Source organism: Tenrec ecaudatus, chromosome 11 (genome assembly GCF_050624435.1).
Source record: "Tenrec ecaudatus isolate mTenEca1 chromosome 11, mTenEca1.hap1, whole genome shotgun sequence".
Lineage (NCBI taxonomy): Eukaryota > Metazoa > Chordata > Mammalia > Afrosoricida > Tenrecidae > Tenrec > Tenrec ecaudatus.
In genome coordinates, this window is record NC_134540.1 from 76,169,322 (window position 1) to 76,197,185 (window position 27,864).

At 40.8% G+C, this 27,864-nt stretch overlaps 1 protein-coding gene across 1 annotated transcript in view; it reads left to right on the top strand.

Annotated features, from left to right (window-relative positions):
- Positions 1-764: 764 nt before the first annotated feature.
- Positions 765-27,864, top strand: part of IL18R1 (interleukin 18 receptor 1) — a 39,586-nt gene continuing 12,486 nt past the window's right edge. Inside the window, exons 1-6 of the mRNA XM_075562569.1 lie at positions 765-822; positions 6,640-6,883; positions 10,704-10,869; positions 14,616-14,772; positions 17,724-17,786; positions 21,933-22,053. Coding sequence (XP_075418684.1) covers positions 765-822; positions 6,640-6,883; positions 10,704-10,869; positions 14,616-14,772; positions 17,724-17,786; positions 21,933-22,053 — 809 coding nt within the window. The remainder of the gene's footprint in view (positions 823-6,639; positions 6,884-10,703; positions 10,870-14,615; positions 14,773-17,723; positions 17,787-21,932; positions 22,054-27,864) is intronic.

The following is a 27,864-nucleotide window of genomic DNA, read 5'->3' on the forward strand; positions in this document are numbered from 1 at the left end:
ATTAAAAGGGGAAGATGGATTATGCCAAGAATACATATACACAAACATATATACATACAAGAAAAGAATTACTATACCATACATACCTCTGTTTGTCACAAATGGATCGATTTCCAGAAATACCATTGTTCTCAATTTTGAGCTTGGCAGCTAGGATTTAGTAGACCCGACCAAAAATAAACCAGGGTTTATTGTGTTAGACAAATGAAATATTATGCATTTCCTAAGAATGCTGGCATTCATTGCTTTGTAATTGTATCAAACCCAACTCAGTATGAACATTTTTAGATTTAGTGACTGTAAGAGTATTAAGAGATATGAAATTTCCTGGTTCATTTTTTTCTGAAAACGTGGGTTATGCTTTGATTCCTTGGCTTAAAGGTCACCAGTTAGAACCCACCAGGGCTTCATGGGAGAAAGATGATAAGGCTTTCTTTCAGCTCCCACAAAGATTTCCAGACCTGGAAATCCAGAGGAGCAGTCTAGTTTGTCCTATGAGTCAGGATGAACTTGGCGGCAATGAGCTTGTGTGATGTGTATGCAACCGGATTCAGTTAACCCTCCTCCACAGGACAGAGAGGGAGAAAGATGCGGCTCTCTGCACCCATAAAGATGTACAGTTTGGAAAGCCCAGGGGGAAATCCTGCTCTGTTCTATAGGATTGTTACGATGGCAACGTGTCAGTTGATCACAGAATAGAGATGCCTTACCTGAATTTGTCTTATTCTGTTTTTCAGAGAAGTCTTTGGAGTAGAATGCTAAGCATGCATTCTAGAAACTTGCTTTCGGCACTTTCCATACTTGTGGTTATTCACACCTCTGGTAAGTGTTTGCAATTATTCACAAATAAACTTCACTAGTACTCTAAAGAGGATATGGAGGTTAAGGGTTTTTTTGTTTTGTTTTTAACATGGAGGTGGCTACTGAAGGATGGTCCGAAGGGGCTGAAATACACTAAAATGAATGATGTTTCCATGTTACTCGAGAAACTTCCCAAGCGTTTTACATTCCTGGCTGGAAGTGGTAGGACCATATCAATATGATCCAATAAAAAGGGTTCATGCAGCCTTATTGAAGAAAAGGAAAAAAAGATGCAGACCTCTGAAGCACTGTAGAGAACAGCACGTGAAAATGTGTTTCCTAGAACAAATTAGACTGTCCTGGTGAAACTATGCTTTATGCTCTTTGAGAGAGAGGAGGTGCCACTCATGTTTCTAACTGGTGTTTTAGAAAGTTCTACACACACGACCTCCTTCTAGAAATGAAGACATTGTCTCTTTTGAAGTAATGAAGGATGTGAACGGGATGATATAAAATAGTAAAGTTAGAAGCAACACACGGGAAAGTGACTGTCGACTAGACATCACGGCAGGGGTGAAGTACTCATTCTAATTTATTGACATTGACTGCTTGGAGATTTTTTATTGAGTTGAGCTCTGAGGCCATACAGGGTTCTTTGGAGAAGAGATTTGTGATTAGTCAATACACCTTACTAGACTCGTTTATTTAGGCTTTGGGCGAGAAAGTGGAGCACAAACATTAACTTGCCTTGGTCTCTTACGTAGAAGGCTGTCCGAGTGGCAAAAATGACTAAAAGGTTGACGTATAGTATCAAGGGGGTGGTCCAAACTTGGGAGACAGGCCTGACAATCTACTTCTGACGGGTGACAGTCATCCAATGGATGAATTCTGCTCTGAACCCCAAGTTTCAGAATTGACTTCTTGGCAATTAAAGATAACAATAAAACATATGGATCCACATCCCTTTCATTGAGAATTACTGATAAATAGCTCACAGAGTTAAGCTATTGGCATTTTCAAGTAATACAAATCCAACTGGGGGAATGTTTACTTAAGTGGATCTGTATTTCGTTGATGTTCGGCTGAAGCTACATCAGCCAACTGTTAAGAGAATGTAGTAGGTAGCTTCTTCCTGACAGCAGGTGAGCTCTTAGAAGTGGCCGAGTGAAAAATTAAGGTGCAGCAAGGTGTTAGTCATGAGTGACACGCTTTATAGACCTGCACTAATCACCTTGTTCCCATCAGACAACGGAAGCATGCTTCAAGCACAGAGAAAAAGTGACACAGCTTATGGCTAAAGCCTCAGCTTCTTGTCATTTCATATGCTTGGAGATCACCTTTTACAGAAAGTTTACTTTAAGAACCTCTGATATTATTCTAACTACACTTGACCTTGATTAGAGTGGGGTGACAACATCCTGTAATTTCTGGAATTCAGACCATTTCCAAACACAGGGCTACCGTAGACCTTCTTCATTCTGAAAGGAAGAGGTTCTTGGCCTTACTGGGTTCTTATACTGCATTTATGAAAGAATAGAAGTTTCTATTCTGGGCTGATAGCGTATATATTCATGTATAAGCTGAGTTGTTCAGTACATTTTTAATGCGGTTTTCGTGGTAAAATTAGGTGCCTCGGCTGATATTTGGGTCAGCTTATACTTGAGTGTATATTGTAATACATCTTGAATCTCACTCTTTCTTCAATGGCAAGCTATTTTTAGCAAGTGTTCTGCTAACCAACAAGGCCTTTGATGTTAAACAGAGGGTACCTAAAGTCATTGACTGCCTACGGACGTGGGCTTTCAGCTGTCAGCCATCAACCCCTTATTATCTGTGTTTGAGAGTAGCTTCTTTCAAACGATTGTTTTAGTTAGGTGTCATTGAGTTGGTCAACTCATAGTGATCCTATATGCAATACAACAAAATTCTTCTGGGTCCTCTGCCATTCTCAGAATAGTTGCTATGTCTGAGCCCATAGTTGCAGCTACAGAGGCAGTCCATCTCATTGTGGATGATCCTCTTTTCCTGTGGACCTCTACTTCACTAATCTTGATGGCCTTGAGGGACTGGTCTCTCTTGACCACATGCCTGGAATACGTAATACGAAGTCTCACCGGCCTTTCTTCTAAGGAGCATTCTGGCCTGTCATTACCCCAAGACAGGTTTATTTATTCTCTGGGCAGTCCATGGTATTTTCAATAATCTTCTCCCACATCATATTTTAAATGCAGATATCCATTCTTGGGTCTTCCTTATTCATTTTCTGTCCAGGTTTTACATACATCTGAGGGGATTGAAAATACTTTAGCTTAGGTCAGAAGCATCTTAGTCCCCAAAATGACATCTTTTTTTCTGTAACACTTATACGTGGTCTTTTGCACCAGATTAGCCCAGTGCCGATTTGTCATTTGATTTCTTGACCATTGCTTCCACAGCACTGATTATGGAACCAAGTGAAGTCCTTGACAACGTCACATTTTTTCTATTCATTGTGACGTTACCTATTAGTCCAGTTGTGAAGGTTTTTGTTTTCTTTACATTGAGTTGCAATCCACTGAAGGCTGTAGGCTTTGCTCTGCATCACCGAGTGCTTCAGTCCTCTTCATCTTAAACAAGTAAGATTGTGTATTCTACATATAATAGATGATTAGGGAGCCTTCCTCCAGTACTGATGCTTTTTCTTCACCATATCGTTTATCTTCTTTGATGATTTGCTCAGCATTATTTGCTTATACAAATTGAATAAGTATGGTGACAGTACACACCTTGATGTAAATCTTCCTGTGTGAAACCATGCAGGATCCCTCGTTCTCTTTAAAGGATTGTCTTTGGGTCTATGCACAGGTTCCACCTAAGCACAATGCAATATTCTGGAGTTCCCAAACTTTGCATTGCTATCCACTATTTTTTATGATTCACAGAATGCTTTTATGTAGGCAATAACAAGTAAATATTATGTACTTTCAGCTGATCCATCTGAATCCAGCAATGATACCCTGGCTCCATGCCTTCTTCTGAATCCAGCTCCAATCTCAGGCAGCTCATTAAGGATGCATGGTTGCAACCATTTTTGAATTCTCTTCAGCCAAATGTTACTTAAATGTTATATTAATGATACTGTCTGAAATTCTCTGCACTCTGTTGGGTTACCTCTTCTTGGGATGGGCACCAATATGCATCTCTTCCTGTTGGTTGGCCAGGAAGCCATCTTCCAAATTTTTTAGCATAGACTAATGTGTGCTCGCAACATTGCATAAGTTTGTGCAAACATTTCCATTGGTATTTATCAATCCCTGGGATCTTGCTTTTAACGAATGCCTTCAATACAGCTTGGATTTCTTCATTTAATAAAATTGATTCTTATGGTTTGCTACTTCTTGACCTGGCTGAATGGTAACCATTTTGGGTGCAGTTCGTGTGTATACCTTCCATCCACTTTTGATGCAGACTACAGCTTTCAGCTTCCGGCATGCCGAGCTTGTTCTTTCTTCTTGGTTTTCTAACTCCAAGTCTTTGTAAATTTCCTCGTAATGCTTTACATGGTCTCCTCAAGTTGACTTTTGAAAATTTCTGGCTACTTTCAAAGAGCAAGACTGCATATAATTCATTGAAACCCAGGTACTTGTGTTTATAGCAACTTTTTTTTTCATATTGGCCCATGTCTGGAAAAACCCAAATGTCAATTAATTGCCATGGGAGTACAATCGGATACTATAATGAGTAACAATAAAAACATATCAATCATTTTTATATGCAGCCGTCTGGTTGACCCTCAAAGACATAATCCTTATGAAAAAGATTTCAAGCACAAATAGCACATATCATTAGTAAACTTTATAATATGCATATTATTTTTATAAGAAAAAAGTATAAACTTTTAGTAACCTACCAGTGCTTTGGGTATCAATTCAAACTAACACATAGATACATGCTTCACACCTTCTGTGTTGAAGTACTGAGAAGCACATTAGCGATTCTATAAACAACCACTAAACATAAAGTTGTTGTTCATTTACATTTGGGCTCTGAGGTAGATTTGACAACCATATTTTCAGAGAATGTTCGCACCATCTCAGTCATGTCTTTCTTGACTTTGCGATCAACAACATTGAGTTAAAGCAAGAGTATTGCTTGACGAATACATCCTAAGTAGAGAGATGGCTTTCCCCCTCCTTGCATGACCTTGGAGAAGCACTCTACTCAATTAAAGGCCTGGAGATCACTTCCTGGAGGGGGACTTCGGCCTGATATAGAGACGGGTCAGGGAAAAAAAGAGAAAACCTTTCTTGAGAGAACTTCCCACAGTGGCTGCCCCATGGGGAAAACATAATGTTTGTGAGGAGGAGAAGTATTTTGTTCTCATCTACAGCAGGTTTCTACAAACTGGAATCGACTCTATGCCATTTAACAGCAATGTTCTCCACATCTAGTTTAAAGATGCCCTGGTCCCACCAGAAAAAAAAAGATGATAGAGACGAAAAGCGCTAATGCTGCCTCAAGAGAGTCGTCACACTGATTTGTGTCACTAACATGATGAAATAAATGTTCAAAACCAGAGTGTCTAGGTTAGTTGGCACTAACTAGGGAGGTGACAAGGAAAGTGACAAGGGAAGTGACAGATACCTGGATTTGGACTGACATTATATTAATTAATTCTTGGGTACTTCCATGGTAGCTGATGGCAATAACTAGCTTGCATATTTTCTAAATCACATGGGAACACCTTTGGTACCCCCCTCCCACACCTGCCTCATAGCGAGCTTTAGAGTAAGATTTGGATGAAGAACTCCGAGGTCTCCAGGTTTCTCGTTGTCTTTTCCTTAGTGACTCCCTTCAGCAGGGAGTGGTAGAGGCAGGTGTTGTGACAGTGTGAGAGCAAGTGCACAGGTACAGAGAAGAGCCCTTGACACCGGGAATCCAGGACAGATAAACCCCTCAGGAACAATATTGGGAGTGGTGATACCATGAGGGTAGGGGAAAGGCAGGGGGAGGAAAGGGAAATAGATCACAATGATCATTGTATAGCCGCCGCCACCACCTCCCCATGGGAATGAATAACAGAAAAGTGGGTGGAGGGAGATAGCGGTTGGTGTAAGATATGAAAATGATAATAAATTATCAAGGGTTCATGAGGGAGAGAGGGTGAGGGCAGGAGGGGAAAAATGAGGAACTGATACCAAGGGCTCAAGTAGAAGGGAAATGTTTTGAAAACAATGATGGCAACAAATGCACAAATATGCTTGACACAATGGATGGATGGATTGTTCTAAGAGCTGTAAGAGCCCCCAATAAAATGATTTGTGAAAGAAAGAAAGAAAAAGTTATAAGGTGCACAGTAATCCTTTCTCCTTTCTGAAAGCTCGCTGTCGTTATTGCAGGGTAAGACCTAGTTCTCTTCTGTTTGGGAGGAGCCGTGCGAGCTCTGTCTTCATCCATGCCTTGAAAGTGTTTGAAGCCCCCTGCCTCCTAGCACCACAAAACCCACAGCCGCCAAGTCATCTAGACTGGGTAGTGTTTACGAGACCGTACATCTCTATGAGAACAGAGACGCCCATCTTTCTCCTGTGGAGTAGCTGGTGTGTTTGAAAGAGATACCTGTAGTTAGTTAACTCAACAGTTAACGCAACACTTAACTCACTACACCGCCACCTGGCCTGGAAAGTGGACCCTAACATTAAAAACCTCCTAAGAATGTGACTTTGAGAGTTCTCAGGGCTTGAGCGTCCTCAAGTTGAACTTGAGGGTTCTCGAGTCTCAGACTTAAAAAGAAGAGGAAAAAACCAAGCGTATTAATTGTACTCCTGTTCTTTTTCCTTGTTCTTTGGTGGTCTTCTGGAGAAACTTCTTCGTTACGTAGTTACATTACTGCAGTGGCAGGGGAGCCTTTCTATTTGGCTTTTTGTCCATCTTCAGCGGAGCACAAGGATCCAAAAGAAACCATACGGTGGATCAAAAAAAGGGGGGCCCTTGGGCAAATAGAGCTAGACCCAAGAGATTCATCCAGCATCGTGTTTAATGGTTGTGCTTTGGAGTTTTGGCCAGTTGAATTGGATGACAGCGGAGTGTACATTTTTGAAATGGGGTGAGTATTTCTTTGATTTAATATATATATTTCATAGTAAAAGGCCTTTGTTCAGTAAATCAACTATGTATAATCAGAAAGGTCACATAATGTTTGGTTTGTTTTATTTTTACCACTGCTTTCTTCCTACAACACAACAAATGCTATTGTTAAATATTAAATTAAATAGTTCTCTTGTACTTATTTTGTTAGTGATCTTTATGAACACTTTATATCATGGAATTTTCATTCCAAGGACCCTGACAAATAATAACTGAAGCATGATTAAATGACTCTTTAACGTTTCAACAGTAATCTAATAATCAGAGGGCTATTGGGAGGCAGGCTGGTGGTGGTGGAGGAGTGCTTGGGAAGGATTTTACTTATTCATGTCAAGAATATTACCCTTGCTTGAATCCACAATCAGTGCTCACGGAAACAGCAGTCATGAAATCAAAGGATGTATTACAGTGGATACATCTGCTGGATGAGGCCTCATTGAAGAGCAGGGATTTCACATTGAGGACTAAGGTATGCCCGATCCAATCCATGGTATTTTCAATTGCCTCACATATATGTGAAAGTTGGACATTAAATCAGTAAGACTGGAAAAGAAGCGATGCATTTGAATTATGGTGCTGGCAGAAACTATTGAAAGTACCATGGATTGCCCAAAGACCATCTGCTTCTGTCTCGGAGGAAGCACAGACCCAGTGCTCTTAGAATCAAGATGGTGAGACTTCATCTCATGCACATTGGACATGTGATCAGAAGAGATCAGTCCTCGGGAAAGGACACGTAGAGAGCAGAAAAACAGACAAACAGAATACGCACTGAGGTGAATTGATCTAGTAGCTACAACAAGGGGCTCAAACATGATAGCAATGGTGAAGATGGTACAAGATAGGGCAGTGTTTCATTCTATTGTACATAGGTTGCCATGGGTCAGAACTGACTCGATGGGAATGAATAACAATAAAGACTCATGGCAAAATTCTAAACTCCACTGAGTACCCATCACTAAGAATCTTTAGTCACATGAAATGTGAACAACCAGTTGAATGAGTCAGTAATCATTACTGAATGCAGTTCTTGTATTATTTGCTGGGACAGCATTTTTTGGAACACTTGTGATTAATTATGTAGGTGTGAGCACATGTGCATATATGCCTTTTTATTGAGATCTGGGACTGAGTTGTAGAAAATAGCTCAGGGCTGGGTCTGTGGTGACGGGTTAGATGTAGCTAGATTTCTATTTGGAGTGCCTCTGAAGGAGACCTGATAGTTATCAACACTACAGTTGAGAGCAGAGCCTTGATAGCATTCTTGTGGTTTCGCACCAAATTAGGTCATTTTGGCTTGTTTTGGAACACAGGCACTCCCAAGAGTTCAAAACAAATTAAAGGTCTTTTACAAAGGCCCCCACACCTTCTGGGTTTTATGTACTCTAAAGGGAGGTGATTACAGAAACAGGATCAGGACTGGGTCCCTCCAGTGTAAGCTAAGGAAGAAGGAGGGCTTTCATAAGTAAGGTCGAGAAAAAGAACAGCAAATAACCCACCCTTTCTAACCCTTCTTAAGAGGAGCCGGGTTGGTTGTGGTTAAGCACTGAGACCCCTTTGGGACTCCACGTCTGAAAGAGGTGGCAGTTTGGTTCCGTAAAGATCACGTCATTGGAAACTCCTTGAGGCAGTTCTACTCGGTGGCATAGGGTCACTGTGAGTCAGAATTGGCTCAGTGGCCTTGTGGGTTGTGTGTGTGTGGGGGGTTGTGTGTATGTGTGTTGGGGTTGAGGCGGAGTGTTGATCTTGACAAAGGATCCCCTGTGGTTGCACAGTGGTTACATGCTTGGCTGTTCACCAAAAATCCTTGGTTTGAACTCACCAGTGGGCTCACAGATGCGGCATTTGGCTTCTGCAAACGCAGAAACCCCCAAACCAAATCCATTGCTGTTGAATCTATTTCAGCTCATGGTGACCCCATAGGACAGACGAGAACTACATGGTGGGGTTTCTAAAGCCAAGTCTTTAAGTGTGCAGGCTACCACACAGGGAGAGTTTGAACCCCTAACCTTTCAGCTGAGTGCTTCCCCCTGTGCCAGTAGGGCTCCTTACCTGCAAAGATGGCAGCATTGGAAGTCTTACAGGGACTGGTCTCCTTTGTTATACGGGCTTGCTGAATCAGAAATACTGGGTAGCAATGGATTTCTCTTTCGGTGTAATCCTGAATAAGGACATCTTGGAGAGCCCTGGTGGCCCACTGGTTACAAGTTGAGCTGCTAACTGTAAGGTCAGGAGTTCAAAACCACCAGCCAGCTCCCCAGAGATACGAGGCTGTCTACTCCCGCAACGTGTTTCACTCCCAGAAATCCACAGGGGTGGTTCTACCCTGTCCCATGTGGTTGCCACCAAGCATCCCTAGTGGCACAATGATTTCAGTTTTGGCTGTTAGCCAAAAGACCAGTGATTGAAACCCACCAGTTGCCCCTAGGGACAAAACACTGGAGACCTTCCCTCATACCGAGTTCTGTTTAGGACATCCTGACGTATACGGATATACCGTGTTCCTTGTGAGCAATATGATCTAGGAGAGAATGAAGCTGGGAGAAGTTTACAAAGACACTAGAGAAAGAAGATGATACTGTCAATGGGATTCTGAGACTCTCTATTACGGACCAGTTAGCTTTTCTTTATTCCATGACCCGCCCCACTAACTTTTATGACAGCCTGCTCCTCTCTGAAGGCCTGGTTTATCTTGGATAAGCTGATATTCAAAGAAAAGGGGTCAGGTTCCCACCTATGAATGAAGTGTGATATTAGATAAGGTACACTTGGCTTTTGGACTCAAACAGATGTGGATTTAAATCCTGACTCCATCACTTACCAGGTGTGGAATTTGGAGAAGTTATTGAACATTTCTGATATCTAGCTTTGTCATATGGAGAACAATCACCGTCTTTGCATGCATGTATAATAAAATGAGGAACTCAGTGAAGGCTAGTCTTGGCCTAGCTCCGTTGTGCTGTAGATTTGAAGGGGAACTGAAGGAGCGTAAGAGGGTTAAAACTGAAAAATACACCCGGCACCGCTGTTCCTGTTTGGGAGACACACAGGACAACTGAATGTGTATCCATTGTGATTGGGATATGCTTCTATCAGGATATGTTTCTGTCTATCGCAAGCCTGGTTCAAGCAAAAGTCAGAGTGCGCAGGGTTTCTCTTGTAGATAACTCTTTATTTTCATCCTCCAGGTGACTGGTTTCTAATCAGAAAGAGCAACAACAATAATATACATTCAAACTGACTTTGACAGAGAAAGACACTTAGACTCCACACACCTGAAGTTATCAACAGTTAAAGAAGGCACTTAGAATAAACTGCCCTGAGAGGAAAATTAATCCACACATATGAAGTCTGTAGAACAATTTTAGGAGATTGTTTATAGACATCATGAAACCTTGCCAATCCCACATTCTTTTATAATAATCTATCAACATGTACATCTCCAAAGGACACTGAAGTTTTAAATATTTACTGTTCTGACATACGTAAAGAGCTAGTCGTCAGGAGGGTGTATATTTGTGTGTTTAGACTACTTTGTTTTTGGTTTGTTTTTTTTTCTCCACCATCTGCTGCATACATTCTTTGACAGCTGCTAAATTTCTTACTGCTGTGAGCCAAGAGGAGACAAGAGTGGTATTTTGGAAGAGTCTAATGAGCCTCTGCATTCAGAAATAAAAATAAAAGCTAAATTTATTGGATTTGCTACTACGGGGAGAGAGGGTGGCATTTCCAAACTCTCCGTGCTCATTAGAGAATGCCTTTCCATTTTCGTCTCCTAGGAATGACACTTGGAAATGGAATCTAACGGTTATCAGCAGAAATGAACACCACTGCTTTACTGACAACCGAGTAACCAGTAAAAGTGTGGAAGTTAAAAAGAATTTAGAAATATTTTGTGGAAATGATCACTATAAAAAATGGGTCCAGAGAACATCATACTATAAGGTAGGTAATGCTTTCAGCTGCGCAATTGGTAGAAAAGGCATTCTGGTCTTGTAACAAACAAATCTACTTGTTGGAGTTAAATGTCTTTACAGAGTGAGTGTATTGAGCTACTATATGAGGGGGCTTCAAAAAGTTTGTGGAGGGACTCCATTATCTATTGATCCAAAATTTCCACAAACTCATTGAAGTCCTTTCATCCATGATCAGGATAGCATAGTGCCTGGACCACAATCTCAAACCAAGGATCAGTTACTGCCAAGTATATTTGACTCATAGTGACGCCATGTGTATCAGAGGAGAACTATAATCCTAGGGTTTGGAAGGTTATGAAATTTAGGAAGCAAATTGCCAGGGATTTTCCCCCTGGGTCAGAATAAATCCCAATCTTGTAGTTAGTAGTTGAGCATGTAACCTTTTGCACCACAAAAGGGATTCCTTAGAACAGGTCAGTTATTTGGTAAATTACAATCACTTTCCTTCCCTATGCTGTAGTTAATTTCCTTTCTTCTAAATACATTGATTTCTAGAAATATTAGTTTAAATATTTTTGGTTTTTTCTTCCACATTTACTTAGATTTTTAAATTGTGTTAAGTATTTTCCCCTGAATGTTGAAATAATAAGTTTATTATATAAAATATACGATACAAGAATCATGATTAAAGAAATGATCATCTATAACCAGATACTTTGGAGATTTGGGGTCTTAAACAAACACCCATTTCTAAAAAAGAGTATTTTCAATAACTTGTGTCTTCGTTTTTGTTGCACTAAAGTCTTATTGTGATCATCCCCAGCATTCTTTAAATTCAATCATGTAATATAAGCGCCTGATTTGATCTCACTAACCCCATTGATATCAGACATGTCTGAGAGTTCGATTTTTCCTATTATTTTTAGTTCTAAAATGAGCATCATATCACGAATCTTTCCCTGCACATAAAGCAGATCCCTAAAATTAAAATAACCTGATCAGGTTTTTATGCATATCAGCAAATGATTATCTTGGGAGCCATGCCAACCTCCCACTCTTTGTTAATAAGCTATAAACATATACATCTCCAAAGGCCGTTGACATCTGACATAGTTCCTTTCCTGACATGCACCCTGCACTCCCTCGTATTAGGGAAGAATTTTAGACTATCTCAACATCTGGCATAAACAATTTCTGTAACTCTTTGCTTGCTTTTACATTTTTTCCCTAATAATAAATTAATATTTTTCATGTATTTATTAAAACTCAGTACTTGCCACTTTTTAGATTACCTTTGTCCGCTTTTCTCAATTGGTGTGCCTTTTTCTTGATGATTTTTAAGAACTCTTTTGGACATTATGGAGACACACACAGACACACATATATAAACAGAGACGAATGAATGCAAGTGGACCCTTTCTAAAGCAAAACAAGCTTGACTAATTACACTCTGTCACGGGCAGACTTGTGAGAGGTTAGTCTGAACATAACAACTTGGGGAAGTTTAAGCATGTGTTGATGATTTCCCAGAAACTTTTGTTTGTATTTTTGGCTTGAAAGCTGTTTACGTATGATTTTTCAAGGAGTGCTCTTATCTGAAAGGTTTTCTAAACATTCGACTCAGTGCTGAGTTGACCTTACTCTGTTTCCTGTCAAATATAATATAGGTATTTTTACCACACATGTGAATTTCTGAGCTTTCACATGATGGTTTTTAAGAAATCCCAATGTGCTGATATTGAACACATGCATCAGGAATGCTGGTAAGCATATACTTCATAGGTTTAAGTATTTGGAAAAGCACTCTGTGTTGATCATTACCTATCCGAGAGGGAAAGAAGAGCACCAAATCAGTACAGGATTGATTGGAAGGGAAAATCAATTTCTCCAAGATTTCCTAGGTGTCCCTGAGTGAAAGATAAGAAGTTCAAGGTGTGAGCGATGTCCTCTGGAGCATCGGTCAATGAGAACGCATGGACCTCGGCTGTGCTCTGACATAGAGGAGATCACTGAGTTGAGTCAGCTGGACAGCAATTGCTGGTGGTGACGGTTTCCGTCTCAGAAACAGTCAGTGTGGGTTAGTAAGCATTGCAGTATGCACAAACAACTTAGGGATTCAGGTACACGTGTGGATGATTGTCAACCCCAACCGAGATGACTACCAATGGCCTGATCAACTTTGAGGACGAGGACTAGGTCTATAGATAATTGCCCCTCCAATTTGGTATTGGCAGGAGTCATCGCAAATGGCTAGGGTAAGCAATTCAGCCTCTGTTTTGTCCATCTGGTCCCTGGATTGTTCAGCTGTTGCCTATAGGTGACTGGAGGCCGATAGGTGAAGGAGACAATGTTATTTTATTTTTAAAAATAAATTGTGTGATATATATGGATGCTTGAGACAGATGCTTGAATGTGACTTTGGATTTGATTATTTTGATCCATTCTTATTTGGTTCACTGCTTTCTGAAAATATCAGGGGAAGCGCGTCATTTCCTAGGAACTTGGTTTTCTGAGTAATTCTGCTCTTATCTCCACTCTACACCCTCCTGGATGGTTCCTTCTGACAGCACAGAATTGCACCATAGGTTTTCTGAAAGAGAATTTCCCCCCCTGAATGTCTTGGCCCAAGCATGGATTTTTAGATTGTTCTCTCTCTCTCTCTCTCTCTCTCTCTCTCTCTCTCTCTCTCTCTCTCTCTCTCTCTGTAGACAGAGTGAGAGGGAGGAAGACAGAGGACAGGAGATTGAAAGTAAATGATAAAAATGCATAGGGTTAGGGCAAGATATGACAAAATAACAATCTATAAATTATCAAGGAGAGCAAATGCTTTGAAAATGATTAGGGCAAAGAATGTACGGAACGTGCTTTATACAACTGATTTATGTATATGTATGGATTGTGATAAGAGTTGTAGGAGCCCCTAATAAAATATTAAAAAAAGAAAATGGTTAGGTCAAAGAATATACAGATGTGCTTTATACAATTGATGTATGTATATGTATGGATTGTGATAAGAGTTGTATGAGCCCCTAATAAAATGTTAAAAAAAAAGGCTATTGAAAAGCACGATGCTGCTTTGTGAACTCAGGTGAGCCTGACCCACGCCATGGTCTTTTCAATCTCCTCATATGCCTGTGAAAGCTGGACATTGAATAAGATAGATCCAAGAATCCATGCATTTGGATTGTGCTAGGGAAGAATATTGAAAGTGCCATGGACTGCTAAAAGAACAAACTGATCCAGCTTGGATGAAGGAAGGCCAGAGTGCTCCTTGCAGGCAAGGATGGCGAGACTTTGTCTTACATTCTTTGGACATATTTTCAGGAGAGACCGGTCCCCGGAGAAGGCCACCATGCTTGATGAAGTGGAGGGGCAGCTTACAAGAGGAAGGCCCTCAAGGAGGTGGATAGACACAGGCTGCAACAGTGGGCTCAGGCACAGGAACATTGTGAGGGTAGCGCAGGACTGTGCGGGGTTTGTTCCACTGTGCACAGCATCACGGTGGGCCAGAACTGACCCAATGGCACCCCAAACTACAACAAACTTCCCTGATAACCCTCCTGCATCATAAAAAAATGCATATGGTGACCAGGCTGTCCCCTTCCCTAGGAGCGATCGATGTACAGGTGAGAGCAGCGACACTAGGAGTAGCGCGAGACCATTGGGAGTTTTACTCCCCAGTTGCCAGTTGTCTCTCTCTTTCTTGAAAGGTTTTTAATCATAAAAGTTTGAATTATTATCATTTGAATTTTACTTTGCTTTTCTTAAAAACAGGACTGTCAAGAGATAACAGCGAACAATAAAAACCCATTTACTTCTCAAATGAATGCAGAAGTTCAAGACACGGGATATTACACCTGTGTCCATTCCCTTCAGTATAATGGGAAACGATTCAATGTCACCAATACCTTCAATATAACAGTAACTGGAGGTAAGATGTGCTTTAGAATTTGTAGGAAACAAAAGTATCTGAGTAAAACTTAATTGTTTTCTTCTAAAGTAGCAGAGGAGACATCCAGCTGTGAGTTCAACACTAATTTAAATATCAGGGCCAAATTCTCTTCTCTGGCGTACATTCACGGGGCAGATTTATGGTTGTTGTGTCTCAGTGAAAGTTGTTTATATGAGTAAAATGGACCTCAGTCAGCTCTTTCTCCCTTATGTGGAATTTGTGTACATTTTGGAATCTTTCATTGTTAAAGTTTAGGCTCTTTCACTGAACTAATGTAAGAGTGCTTCAAAAAATGGAAAAATTCCATGATCATTTAATTCCCTTTTCCATGAGCTTTGTGAAGCCCTTTTGTATTTGTCAAGGATCTCTCTATTAAAGAAGATGTCTCTAGGGGGAGGGAGGTGCAAGCAGTTAACACTAACCAGAGATTGGAGGTTTGAGTCCACTCAGAGGCTCCCGAGGAGAAAGGCCAAACAACCTGCTCCGGAAATGCCAATGATGGAAAACTTTATGCAGCTTAGTTCTACCCCAACCCCACGCGGGGTGGCCCAGAGTCTGAATTGGCACTAGTTTATGCAAAATGCATACACTGAGCACTGGTAGGCAGAGAAAGATGAAATATGAATAAGTAGGCAGCAAACTGCAAGGAATTTATGAACCAGAAGAGCCAGTAAGTCACACACAGGTACTGTGGTGTGTCAGACAGGCTCGGTCAAGAACATGATGAAGGGATGAGCATCTTTTCAACAAGCACCTCTCCTTGAGCTGGCCTTAGAGATGATGTGTGATGGGTAGGCTAGAGGGCATCCCAAGGAGGAAAGGCCACTCAAGGTTGAAAGAACGACAGGAATATAGGGACAGTGCCGAGCATTTGAGGTCATCTGGTTTGCCACAAACCCAGAGTATACACCACAGAGAAGCAGAAGTATAACATTTTAGACAGGATCTTAGAGGTAATTTAATTAAACCTCACTTAGTGAAAATATCCTTTATATGGTACAATCAATACTTGCTCATCCTTCTTGGGAATTACAAAGTAAGTTAGCAAACCACAGGGAAGCATAGTATCGATTCTAATAGTTTTAAGTGAGAAATTCTCATCCTCCCTCCCCCCATTAAGGATAAGTAGGCATCCTGGTCATTCCCACTCCCTAGAGGAGCACATGACGAATTACATCTAGTTCTGTTTGAAAAGGACACGACTTCAAGTATTTGGAGATTGATGGCTTATCCATTCTACACTTTGCACACTTCTCTCCATCATCCTGGGAAAGGTTAAACCCCAGGTGGATAACTCATTTAACAAAATCATGACTCAGAGTTATATATCTCTTTTACACTAGCAACAATTTTTCCCTCTTCATTTCAACTGTCTGCTGATATGACTATATGCTCATGTATTACTTCTGTGTTTTTTTAAGTGACTTAAAAGAATAGAATTTATTATTTTACATTTGTGTAGGTGAAGGGTCTAAACTGAGTTGACTAAGCTGAAATCAAAGTGTTCCTAACATTGCATCCTGCACTTTCCTCAGCTTCCCTAGGGCTCCGTGTACTTCTACACCTGCAAGGCTCGGTGCATGCCATCATCCTATCTGTCTATCGAACTCAAGATCTCGCTTGCTATGACTTCTGTTTCTGCTTTCCCATCTCCTTCTTTGAGACGTCTGCCTCTGTTTCCTCTTATTCAGAACCCTTGTGGGGACATGCAAGTCTGAGGAGTGGCAAGGGAGGAGTCCCACTGTTTTGTCAGCGTCAGTATTTATTCTGTGAAAACCCCATAGTTCATGTGGGACAGGAAATGGGAGAAATCTACATTCAGAGATGGTGTTGAAATCAGAGGGTGAGCTAGACCAAAGACCAGAGGAAACAAGTAAACTAGATGTTGAAGGCCATTCTGGGACCCTGAACATAAAACTTGAGAGCCAGTGACCTCACCCAACCAAATCCTCCACCCAGCCAATAAGTCGAGTACGCCTGCCTACTCCAGCACCCCTGAATCTGTGACAGACAGCCTGCCTACTCCAGCACCCCTGAATCTGTGACAGACAGCCTGCCTACTCCAGCACCCCTGAATCTGTGACAGACAGCCTGCCTACTCCAGCACCCCTGAATCTGTGACAGACAGCCTGCCTACTCCAGCACTCCTGAATCTGTGACAGACAGCCTGCCTACTCCAGCACCCCTGAATCTGTGACAGACAGCCTGCCTACTCCAGCACCCCTAAATCTGTGACAGACAGCCTGCCTACTCCAGCACCCCTGAATCTGTGACAGACAGCCTGCCTACTCCAGCACCCCTGAATCTGTGACAGACAGCCTGCCTACTCTAGCACCCCTGAATCTGTGACAGACAGCCTGCCTACTCCAGCACCCCTGAATTTGTGACAGACAGCCTGCCTACTCTAGCACCCCTGAATCTGTGACAGACAGCCTGCCTACTCCAGCACCCCTGAATCTGTGACAGACAGCCTGCCTACTCCAGCACCCCTGAATCTGTGACAGACAGTGGCCAATGCTCATCTAGCCTTCCATCAGCTGTTGTATCGTCCCAGTGATCATATATATGTTTAAAACCATGATGAAGCAAACCAACATGCAATCAACAAATACATACTTCAGAAGTACACACGTCATGCCAGATACATACGCTGATGAGCTCCAGGGACGCAGACTCGACTAGTATGACCTTCTTTGTAGTGTGGTATCGTTAGCCTATTCTTGTCTGCATAAACCTGGAGTAGACAGAAGGCAAGCCAGCAAACAATGCAAAGTGCAACTTTTATTCTGTGAAAACAGCATCAAAGTACATGGAAAGTGGTGAATAGTAAAGTCTGTGTTACACTAGAAATAAATACTATATCAATGTTTGTCTTTAAGACATTTTTTTACAACACTAACGATTTTTCTCTTTTCTTTTGTCACTTTTAGATCGCAATAATATAATTCCGGTTCTTTATGGATCGAAGTTTAACGAGGTTGAAGTGGAATTAGGTATATTTTGATCTACATATATTTTGTGTTTGTGAATGGGATGCATATCTGATCCATTTTTCTCAATTCATTTTGGCAATACATTTCATTTTTAGTAAAAAATTATAAATGTTAGAAATAGCATGGCCTTGTTTGGGTGTTGTCACCTTAGCGTGATTAAAAGGCACAGTCTGTCTAAAAACAATGGAGGTGACTGATTAATAGACTGAAGTTATTTCTGAATATCAAAATTATCTTAATGATCTAGTGACGCTGTAAAAGAAATAGCACAAATGGGTTGCTTTAACAAACAGATTTCTTTTCTCAGAGTTAAGAACAACAAAGCCATTGAGTCGATGCTGACTCATAGCCACCCTAGAGGACAGAGTAGGACTGCCCTGTGAATGTCTGAGACTGTAACCCTTTAAGGGAGCAGAAAGCCAAGTCTCTCTCCAGCTAGCAGGCTGGAAGTTCCAATTCAGGGCACCAGGTGGGATTGATTTAAGACTTAACCACCACTAATATTTCCCCATTAACATAACAAAGAAAATCTATTCCCAAATGGGATTATAATCACTGGGCGGGGCAGGAGGTGTAATCAAGAAACCCATTGCTGTACAATTGATCCTAATTGATAGAGCTCCTATAAGACAGAGTAGAATCCAATGCTCTAAGCGTAATTGAAGCACACACTACATTTTCCCCAGTGGAGTGGCTAATGGATTCATACCACTGTCCCTTTGTTTAGCAGCCAAATGCTATAGGGTTTAGGATTTCCAACACAAATTTTGTGGGGGACACATTTCACCCAATAGTAGAAATTTAGGGAGAACTCTCTGGAGAATGTAGTATGCAGGTTGAGTACTTAGCTGATTTGTTGTTAATCAATTTAATAAATTGGCTACCTATTTGGGAATGGGAATTATATAGACAGGTTGTATGAGTCAACATGTCAGTTGATGAAAATTGCTTTTCAAAAAGTAGAGGAAGAAATGCACATATGCTGAGCACTTACCTACTGAGGTCCCTGAATGGTGCAAATGGCGCTTAACAAACAACTGGCCAAAGGCTGGCTGAGGAGCCCACCCACATGAGGACAGACCAGTGTGCCTGCTTCCGAGGCAGAATCCATGAGTCAGGATCAGTCTGGCAGCAATGACAATAGCAATAGGAGCCCCGTGGGTGCAGTGCGCTGCACACTTGGTTGCTAACTAGAAGGTCTGCAGTTTGAGCCTACCAGACAAGGCTCGGGACAAAAATGAGACTTAATGCTTCCATAAAGATTGACAGCTCTTTACGCTCAAAGGAGCAATTCTATTCTGTCCAATAGGGTTCTCTGACTTGGAATGACCTCAATGGCAGCAAGCTTGGGTTTGGGTTTAATGATAACAATTCCAAATATCTAGAGTGAATCAGGTTTATCTGTTAAGTGATTGCATCATATTATTGAATGAAACCCTCCAATCATTGATATGGGGTATTATTCCCATTTTATGGATTGAAAATCTGAAGCAGAGACAGGTAAATTTGTTTAAAATAGAACCATTGGAAAGTGGCATGTCGGAGAGTCAAATCTGAGTTGAACATGTCAGAGTTAGATGAAGATGTATAGAAGAGATAATAATTTATACATCTTTTGTTTCAACTCATTCATTGCAGTGTCCGTACTGCTCCATCTCTCATTCCATTTTCTCCTGTGTTTTCTGTTTCGGTTCCTCCTTTTTTCCTAATCCTCTGAACTTTGACTTCGGGAATATGTTCCCTTTTGATATTAATGGATTGGTTATCTTACCACTGGGGTGAGTTCAGTTCCCATCCTGAAGGGTTCTAAGGGCCATATTTTGCAGAGTCCCACCTACCTCTTTCTGATCTCATTCATGATTTTGAGTGTTGTACGGCGCTTTTCTCCCACTCAATCTGGAACATTCTAAAGTGATCCCTGTTAAGTAAGCCATGGTAGCTGAACACTATGTGCATTTTCTGGTTTCTGGCTTGCATGTTCCATTAGTTCCCTGAAAAAATTGTTTCCATAAATCGTTTGCTTTTCATGACTTTTCTTTCCTCTGGATGGGGTGCAAACTGTGACTGCACGTTAGATGACTGATGGTGAGATTGGAAGATCCCAGGCACCATTGACCCACGTAGAATGTAGAGCATTATCTTTGTAAACTGTGATAGCTATGTGTGTAATTCTGGTTGGAAATAGGGTTTTCCTTGATATAAAAACACATGTAAGAAAAAAATGATCCAAAAATAGATACCATATGGAGCGTGCTAAGGAAATGAAGAACGGTGAAGCTAGAACCCATAGAAAGAGCCTCCTGAGCAGGTGCTCTAGCCTCCTGAGCTGGGACAAAAGGAGTATTTGCTCTTGAAAACCACTCTCTTGTAGTATTTCTGGTAGCGAAGTAAGACTTGGAAAACCTTTATTTTACTCTCAGCGTTGAAGAATCTTTTATCCTGATAGCGCATTCGAGGTTTGCAGTTATGTCCTGCTTTTCAAAGCGGCCCTATTGTTCACAAGCTTTCTTACTTTCCATTGTGAAATTAACCTGTAGTCTTGTTGGCTGCTTTTTCTTTTATTTTTAATAATGTTAGTGTAAACTATATACATTAATACATAAGCATATTATACCCAACACATTATACAAAGGATATAATAATATATTTTACATCATGCAATAATATATTAAAATATACTTCATACAGAAATATATTTTTCTTCTGGATACCTCAAATACTTCATCTTCATATTTAACTTTGATATGGTTATGTATATTTCACGGAGCTTCTTGTGGACATATTTAACCAATATTGAAAGTTATTCTGCCATTATCACTTTGAATGTTTCTTTTATCCTTTTCCCCAGTTTTTCTGGAATTTCAATTATGTGGATGTTTGATGTTCCACATGAGTCTTCTGCTATGCTATGGCATTTTCATTTTTAACACATGGTGTAGTTTGGATCTTTACCTAAATTCAACTTCAATAATATTGTCACCTTGATGTCCAACTAGATGTTCAGCTCACTTGCTGGGCTCTTTGTTTCATTTGCTCTTGTGTTGTTCTTGAATGTAGATTTGACTTCTTAATAGACTATTATTTGATGGTAATTGTCTATTTTCATCTTTTTGTCCATCTCTTCTTTATCTTATAAAAACTAGAGACGTTTCAAAGTCTTTCTCTACTAAACCCAGCCTCTCCATCACTCATGAGTCTGCTTACATCATCTAGCACCTATTGATTACTTTTTACATTTTTCTGCCTCTGCATGTGTTTTAAAACTATTACTATGATATCCTGACGTTGGTGTATTAAACAACCAAAGTGAATACAATTTATGTTGTTTCCTCCACAAATGTTTGCTCTCTACTCCCCTGGGCAGATGGGGAGAGAGTGACTCATTTTAGTCTCTGCTGGGACTGAGCAGGTGATAGCTAAGTCGCAGGTGTGTTAGGTTTCGTCTTCCTCTCATTTCCAATAACGGGCAGGAGGTGACAGGGACTTGCCTTTCTTCTCATGGCGTTGGATCCCGAGGTAGCACAAGTCCAGGGGAGATTTCGTTTAGCCTTTGGAGGATTTTCAAGCTCTTCAAAAATATCCAGCGCTTGGCATTGTCCATCATTCCATCCCATGTGGCTGTCCAAAACTCCATTTCATGGTTGTTTAATTTTTCCTTGAGTTTCTTCTGAAGAAAAAAAAAGTCTCAACTCGTCTAAGAAGGACTCTATCCTAATTGTAATTTCACATCAATTCTTTTCCTTTGTTTTCATGCACATCGATGCTTTTAATACATTTCTTGATATGATGTACCCCACTCCTATCCTTTTCTAGCATTTGCAGTTGAGTAGCGGGCTGAGACTACGTACTAAATTATGCATGAACAGGAAAATCCACTTAAATAAACCTTACCTTTGCTCTTTAGGTTAGTAGAAGCTGCTATATATCCTGAAGATGGAATGCTTTTTAATTTGTCTACCTTATATATGCTTTCTATTCCTTAAAACAAGGTGTGCCTGTTGTCTTTCTAGGATATAGCACCACATTGAGTATTTGCTCTGTTAATAAATTTTGTTTATATTAATTTTAAATAATTGTATTAATTAAAAACCTTTGGAAAAATCTAAGCTCCTAAAATACAGCTACTGATTTTCAACTTTCGTCTAGGAAAAGATAAACAGCTCAACTGCTCTGCTTTGGTGAATAAAGATGATACTATTTATTGGAACATCTGGAGAGAAAGTGGAATCGATCCTAATGTACATGAAGAGAACGAAATAAAAATTAAGTATGTATATGATATAACAAAAAATACTGGAATTGTAATTGATTGATGTGTTAGTCAGAGTTAGTTGAAATTCTGATTATTTGAAATGATAACTTCTAAGCTATAGGTCAATGGAATATGCAGAAGCTTTTGCAGAGATCTAAATTAGAAAAAGAATATCAATGAGACCTTTTTATGTTACTTTTTATTTATTCATTATTATCTTTGTTTTTTATTGTAACTTGAGCCAAGATTTACAGAGCAAGCTGGTTTTCCTTTCAAGGATTCATCAACATTTTGTTTCTTAACATTGTTTCACTGCCCACAATGTAAGGGCACTCTTGCGCCTCTTTCTTGTGGTCAGAATTTCTATTACCACTTCTTTCTTATCCATTCCTGTTTTCTGAGGTTTATCACAGGGTAAATGCTGCCTTTCAATTTTAAGTCATTGATTCTTTTATGGTAGTCATTGTGTCTTGATCTGATTGATCACACTATAATGTTACCTATTGCTCCACCATGGGCGTGAGTTCACTTCTGTCCCGAAGAGTGACCAAGGTAAATAGTCCAAGTGTTTCACCAGTCCCTGTCAAACCAGGCACCATGGTCTGCCATGGGAAGCCAGCCCCTACACATCATTACGGGTCCGGTAGGTGCAATTGTACAGCGATAATAAGTAAAGATTATAGTAAAGTTATAGAGAGCATGAGAGAAGACAAGTATTGAAATAAATGGAGTCAGACACAATTCATGGTAGCATGCTCACCTCAGCCCCACTTGGTGGTCCACGTGGAGGGAGAGAGAGAGAATCTTTAATGCTGGCCAAGGCTTTTATATTCTCTGGGGACATGCAAGCCCCCTCATTACAGGTGAAGACAAATGTCACAGGAAGGGGTTGTGCTATAGGTAATGCAGTAATGGGAGGGAGTGATCTAGGGGTATCCACGCAATAGGGAGAGGAGGGAATGGGGGTATACATGTGGTAAGATGGGCGGATCCTCGATACAGGATGGCAGACTAACTTTGGATGTGACAGAGCCAGTTTGGCCGATTCCCTGGCTCAACTGATAGAAACCATTATCAGTAGGGTATGAACTCCACCTACAGGAACCAAACTAATAGTCGCAAGCTTCAGGGAGAAGTAATCCATTGTCTCCAGAAGTGGGGAGCAGGCCCACCCCTGTGGTGTGGGGAGACAGCAGTCTGGCAGGGACTGCCTTCAGGGAAGATGGCTGTTAGCATCTGACGTCCCCCCACATCGGGTCTTCCTTATTATTTTGAGTTTTCTTCTACTTTTCTCTCCCACTTGACTCAAGGGCCTCCATTGTCATTTGTGGGTGAATTGAAACTTCTTCTTCTTTTTTTAAATCATTTATTGGGGGCTCATACAATTCTTATCACAATCTAGACATCCATCCATTGTGTGAAGCGCATATGTACATTTGTTGCCATCAGCATTCTTAAAACATTTGCTTTCTACTCGAGCCTTTATATAGGCTGCTCATTTCCCCCCTCCTCCCTACCCTCCCCTACCTCATGAACCCTTCATCATTCATAAATTGTTATTATTTTTTCATATGTTATACTGTCCGACATCTCTCCCCACCCTTGAAACTTCTTAATATGATTAGTTTATCCCTATTTCTGTAACTTCCAAATGATTTGGCAAGACGATGTAAATAGGGTGTGTGAAGCACTAATAGAAGGGATTGGTCCGTGTGGGCTGCCCTCTCCTAGCTTTGAAGCCGGAAGAGAGAGAACTCTCAGGACCATTAAGGAAGAAGAGCCACTAGCGAAGTATGCTCCAGATCTCTCCCTGCTTTAAATAGCAGAGAAAATAGAGGCTGCCACAAGGACACTAGGGGCCTAGTCCAAGAGGCCAGGAGGGAGAGGATAGGAGTAGTTCAGAGGCTATGAGAGCCTTAGGCAGAGAGGGAGAGAGAGAGAGAGAGAGAGAGAGAGAGAGAGAGAGAGAGAGAGAGAGAGAGAGAGAGAGAGAGAGAGAGACATGGCTGTTGGATGAGGAGAGGGACTGTGGGACTGTTGTGGCCCAAAGTCTATTCCATTAAGGTTTCTGATCCTGGCTTGTGGTAATCTGTAAACTTTGCTCACAATCAAGCATAAGTGTGAGTTTTGACTGTGAGTTCTGTGTGGTCACTACAATGGGCTATTGAACTCAGCAGACTAGGAGAGTGTTGTGCGGGGAGCAGTGGGTGTCGGAATACATATAAAGAAATACATATACCTCTGTCTCATGGAAAGCAGCCTGGGTGCATGTGGTGCTAACTTCTCCTTCTTTGTGTAGCCAGAGGGGTCAGATGTGGCCTCAACATTTTCTTGCACGTGTGATCCTTTTCATAGTAATCAGCAATGGTTTGTGGGCATCATGTAGTTCTTCTGGCCTTGGGAGAGTGAAGATCATTTTGTGTGATCCATTAGTCCTTTGAACTAATTATTTCCATGAATCTTCAGTGAGTGACAAGCCCAGTGACCCAGTCCCTCCAGCTATTTGGTTATTGCTAAGAAGATTACATTCCTTTGCTACTGTTTGTTCTATTGTAAATATATATATATATGTAGAACATACAAATACTTTCAGGTTTGTAGATAAATTTACGTGTAATTTTGTCTTGCCTGACTGCCCTTATATAGTATAAATTAATGTTTGTTATTTCCGACAATGCGAGGTTGTATATACGCTTTTTCTTTAGAGAGAGTGCATTTGATCATCCCTTACTATATGTTACCTTCTCTCAACCACATTAATTCATGTCTATTATCTAGTTAGTGATTCTACCTCCTCTCTCTTCCCTCTCCATCCATACTGTCTGATTCTGCGTTATCCATCACCATGGTAAATTGTTGTTTTGTGTATGTACCATAATATTTTATCTACTTACCCCTTAAGTGGTCGCCATCGCTTTGCTATTGCAAACAGTATTGCAGTGAACATTGGTGTGCATGTATCTGTATGTATTCTTGTTCTTATTTCTTTAGGACAGGTGTGTAGTCATGGGGTTGTTGATTACAATGGTATTTCTTTATTAAAAAAAAACATTTTTGCTGTGAAATTTTGAACATTTAGAGATCCGTCTTTCATTCAATTCATGTTCATTTTGTCCATCTCTTTGCTTGCAGTCACCACCACGCACCATCACTTCTCCCACGCACTCCTTCTGTTTGCTGTTTCCCTTCCTCTTCTCTCATCACCCTCCTGGGACAGGCCAGGTTGTCTAGAGAAGCGAATCTAATGGTGCTCGCATATGAGGAACAAATACCTTTATGTCAAGAAATAATTCTCTATCAAGAAGGCACCGGAGCCCAGTTCAACTCAAGTCCATAAATCTGACGCTAATGGCTAAATCTCTCAAGGACACAGGAAGAGGTCAGGCTGGTGGGTGGAGGACAGAGTCAGTGTATCCAAGGTCAGTAGAAACAGGGTCCATACGTGCCCCACCCCCGGAGGGAGGGAGAGTTCCAGCAGGGCAGAGAGACAGGGAGCTTCCCAGCTTCCTGGTCTATAAGAAAGTCTCATCCCCCAGGAGGCAGAATAAAGCTGGGACATGAATGACAGGGTGGATTCCACCCCTCAGCTTTCATACACCTTCAATGTGGCATAAAATCATCTCACTGCTATACTTTCTGAATTTTTTCCTTGGGTAAATGCTGCCTTTTGCAAAAATCTCAAATGGTTATTGGGTCTATGGTGTTTGTACCTCCCTGATGTTATTATTCCCCATATGGATATGCCTATTGCTTTAATAAAAATGGAGCCCAGGAGGTGTTTCATGCCGGAGCTGATGGATGACTAGGGCGATCCCACCAGTTTCCATCCAACCAGTAAGCCTAATATCTTTTATTATTTTGAGTTTTGTTCCACATTTTCCTTGCATTCTATTCAAGGCCTTCCAGTAGAATTCCTATGAGATGAGTTGGTAATGGTAGGCAGTGAAGCACTTGGTAACAGCTTAGTTCTTCTGGTTTAGGACTGAGGAGACAGATGTCCATGGAATCCATTCATTCATTGGAATCATTGTTTCCATGTATCTTTTGATCTCATTTATGGCTTTCCTCAAGACAGGGATAAACCAATAGTCACATCTTGTATGGCCACACATTCATGAGTGTTTATGGTTCCAGTAACTGTTTATCAATTTCAAGCCAGCTGATAATTCACTCATCCTGTTTCTGTCTCTTGTCAGATTTTGTCCAGCTTGTTCTCTTACTTAGTGTTGCATCCAAATCTCTCTTTTCCTCGGAAGCTCCCAGTTTCGGAATTATCATTTCTGTCAACTTTGTTTGGTTTCTCAGATCTTTGTTGAGACTGCCTGAGTGGCATTCCTGCCTAGTCTTCCATCTGGCCCAAAGTCCCTCAAATGGTGTTTCTGTTTTCAACAGAGGTTGTGCCCTATTGCAGTCCCACCTGCAGAACATGAAGGTACAATTTTTCCACATGCTCTTAAGGACTTTTTGTTTCATCACTTACCGCAATTTACTATACTTGCCGGTTAATATTACCTTTTGGTCAAGATATGGTGGGGGGTTTACCTAAGCATCATATAAAAGAACAATTACTAAAGCCACAGGTCTTTTGGAATTTGAAAGTTATTAAATGCTTGATTTTTACTACTGTGCTAGGGAAAAGATCAGGTAAGGAGTCTGGAACAGGTGTAAGTTAATTTGGATTATTCATGACTTGCCTTGCTGAATTGCTAATACATGTATTAGCAATTCAGCAAGCTATGTCTATTGTGGCCATCATTGTCAGTACTTTTTTTCTACAGAGCCCCAGGTACAACCAAGATTGACAGCCCTTTGCTTCTACTTCTCACATATCTACATCCAGTACACACACATTTAATTATTTTCCCCGATCATTGAAAATAAATATAAGAAACTTAAGAAATATAGAAAATCACAAGGAATCCAACAGCCATTTGTGGGCAGCTTTGCACGTATTGTGGGACTTTCTTTGAAGAGCATTAGATATGCTGACATAAACATTGCCTCTTGGTTTTTTAGAGAAACGTCACTTCTTTTTAGCACATTGGTTCCAGTGATTGTTTTATCAAAATGAGAATTGGGAACTTTATACAGAACACAAAGTATTTCAGAAATTTGTTATATTTCAGGTATACATTAATTTAAATCACCAGTCATCTGGTCCCATTGACATCCCTTGTTGGTGGGCTGACATTGAACATATTTATCATTGAAATTCCCTGTCAGATTCAGTCAAAGAACATTAGAGCATCAGTAAGGAGAGGTGGAAAAGGAAGGATCTATCATTATCTTCAGTTTACAGATGATGAGCTAAGCTTTCATGACATCCCCTAGGATTTGTAGGGAAGTGATTGAGCCAGGCAGGGACTCTAGACAGTCCACACTTCTGTCTCTTAAGACTGTGCACTTCTAATTTTTGAGTCTGTTAGTATTTGTTTTCAGTGTATTATCACCCCAGAGATCTAATTTTCACCCCAGAGATCTAATAGGGATAAAAATGTGCCTAAAGAAGAAAAGACTTGCTGCGACGGAATCCATTCAGAGTCCTGGAGAGCTGGGGTGTTTCTGAGAATTGTCCTGTCTTTAGTTTCTGGCTGTGGTCTCTAGGGAAGCAGTTTCTCAGCCTTCTCTTTCTTCCTGGGAAGCGCCAAGCTTTAGGTTAGTAAATAAGAGTAAACTGGGCTACTAAGGCATGCGATTTGTTTACAATAAATGTTGGATTTGGTTAAATTCTTCAGTGGTCTTGCCAGTCAACCGGATGTGCATGTTTTCCTATTGTAGTTCCCTATTATTCATTCACATAACCAAACTAAGCCAGTGGGAGACCAG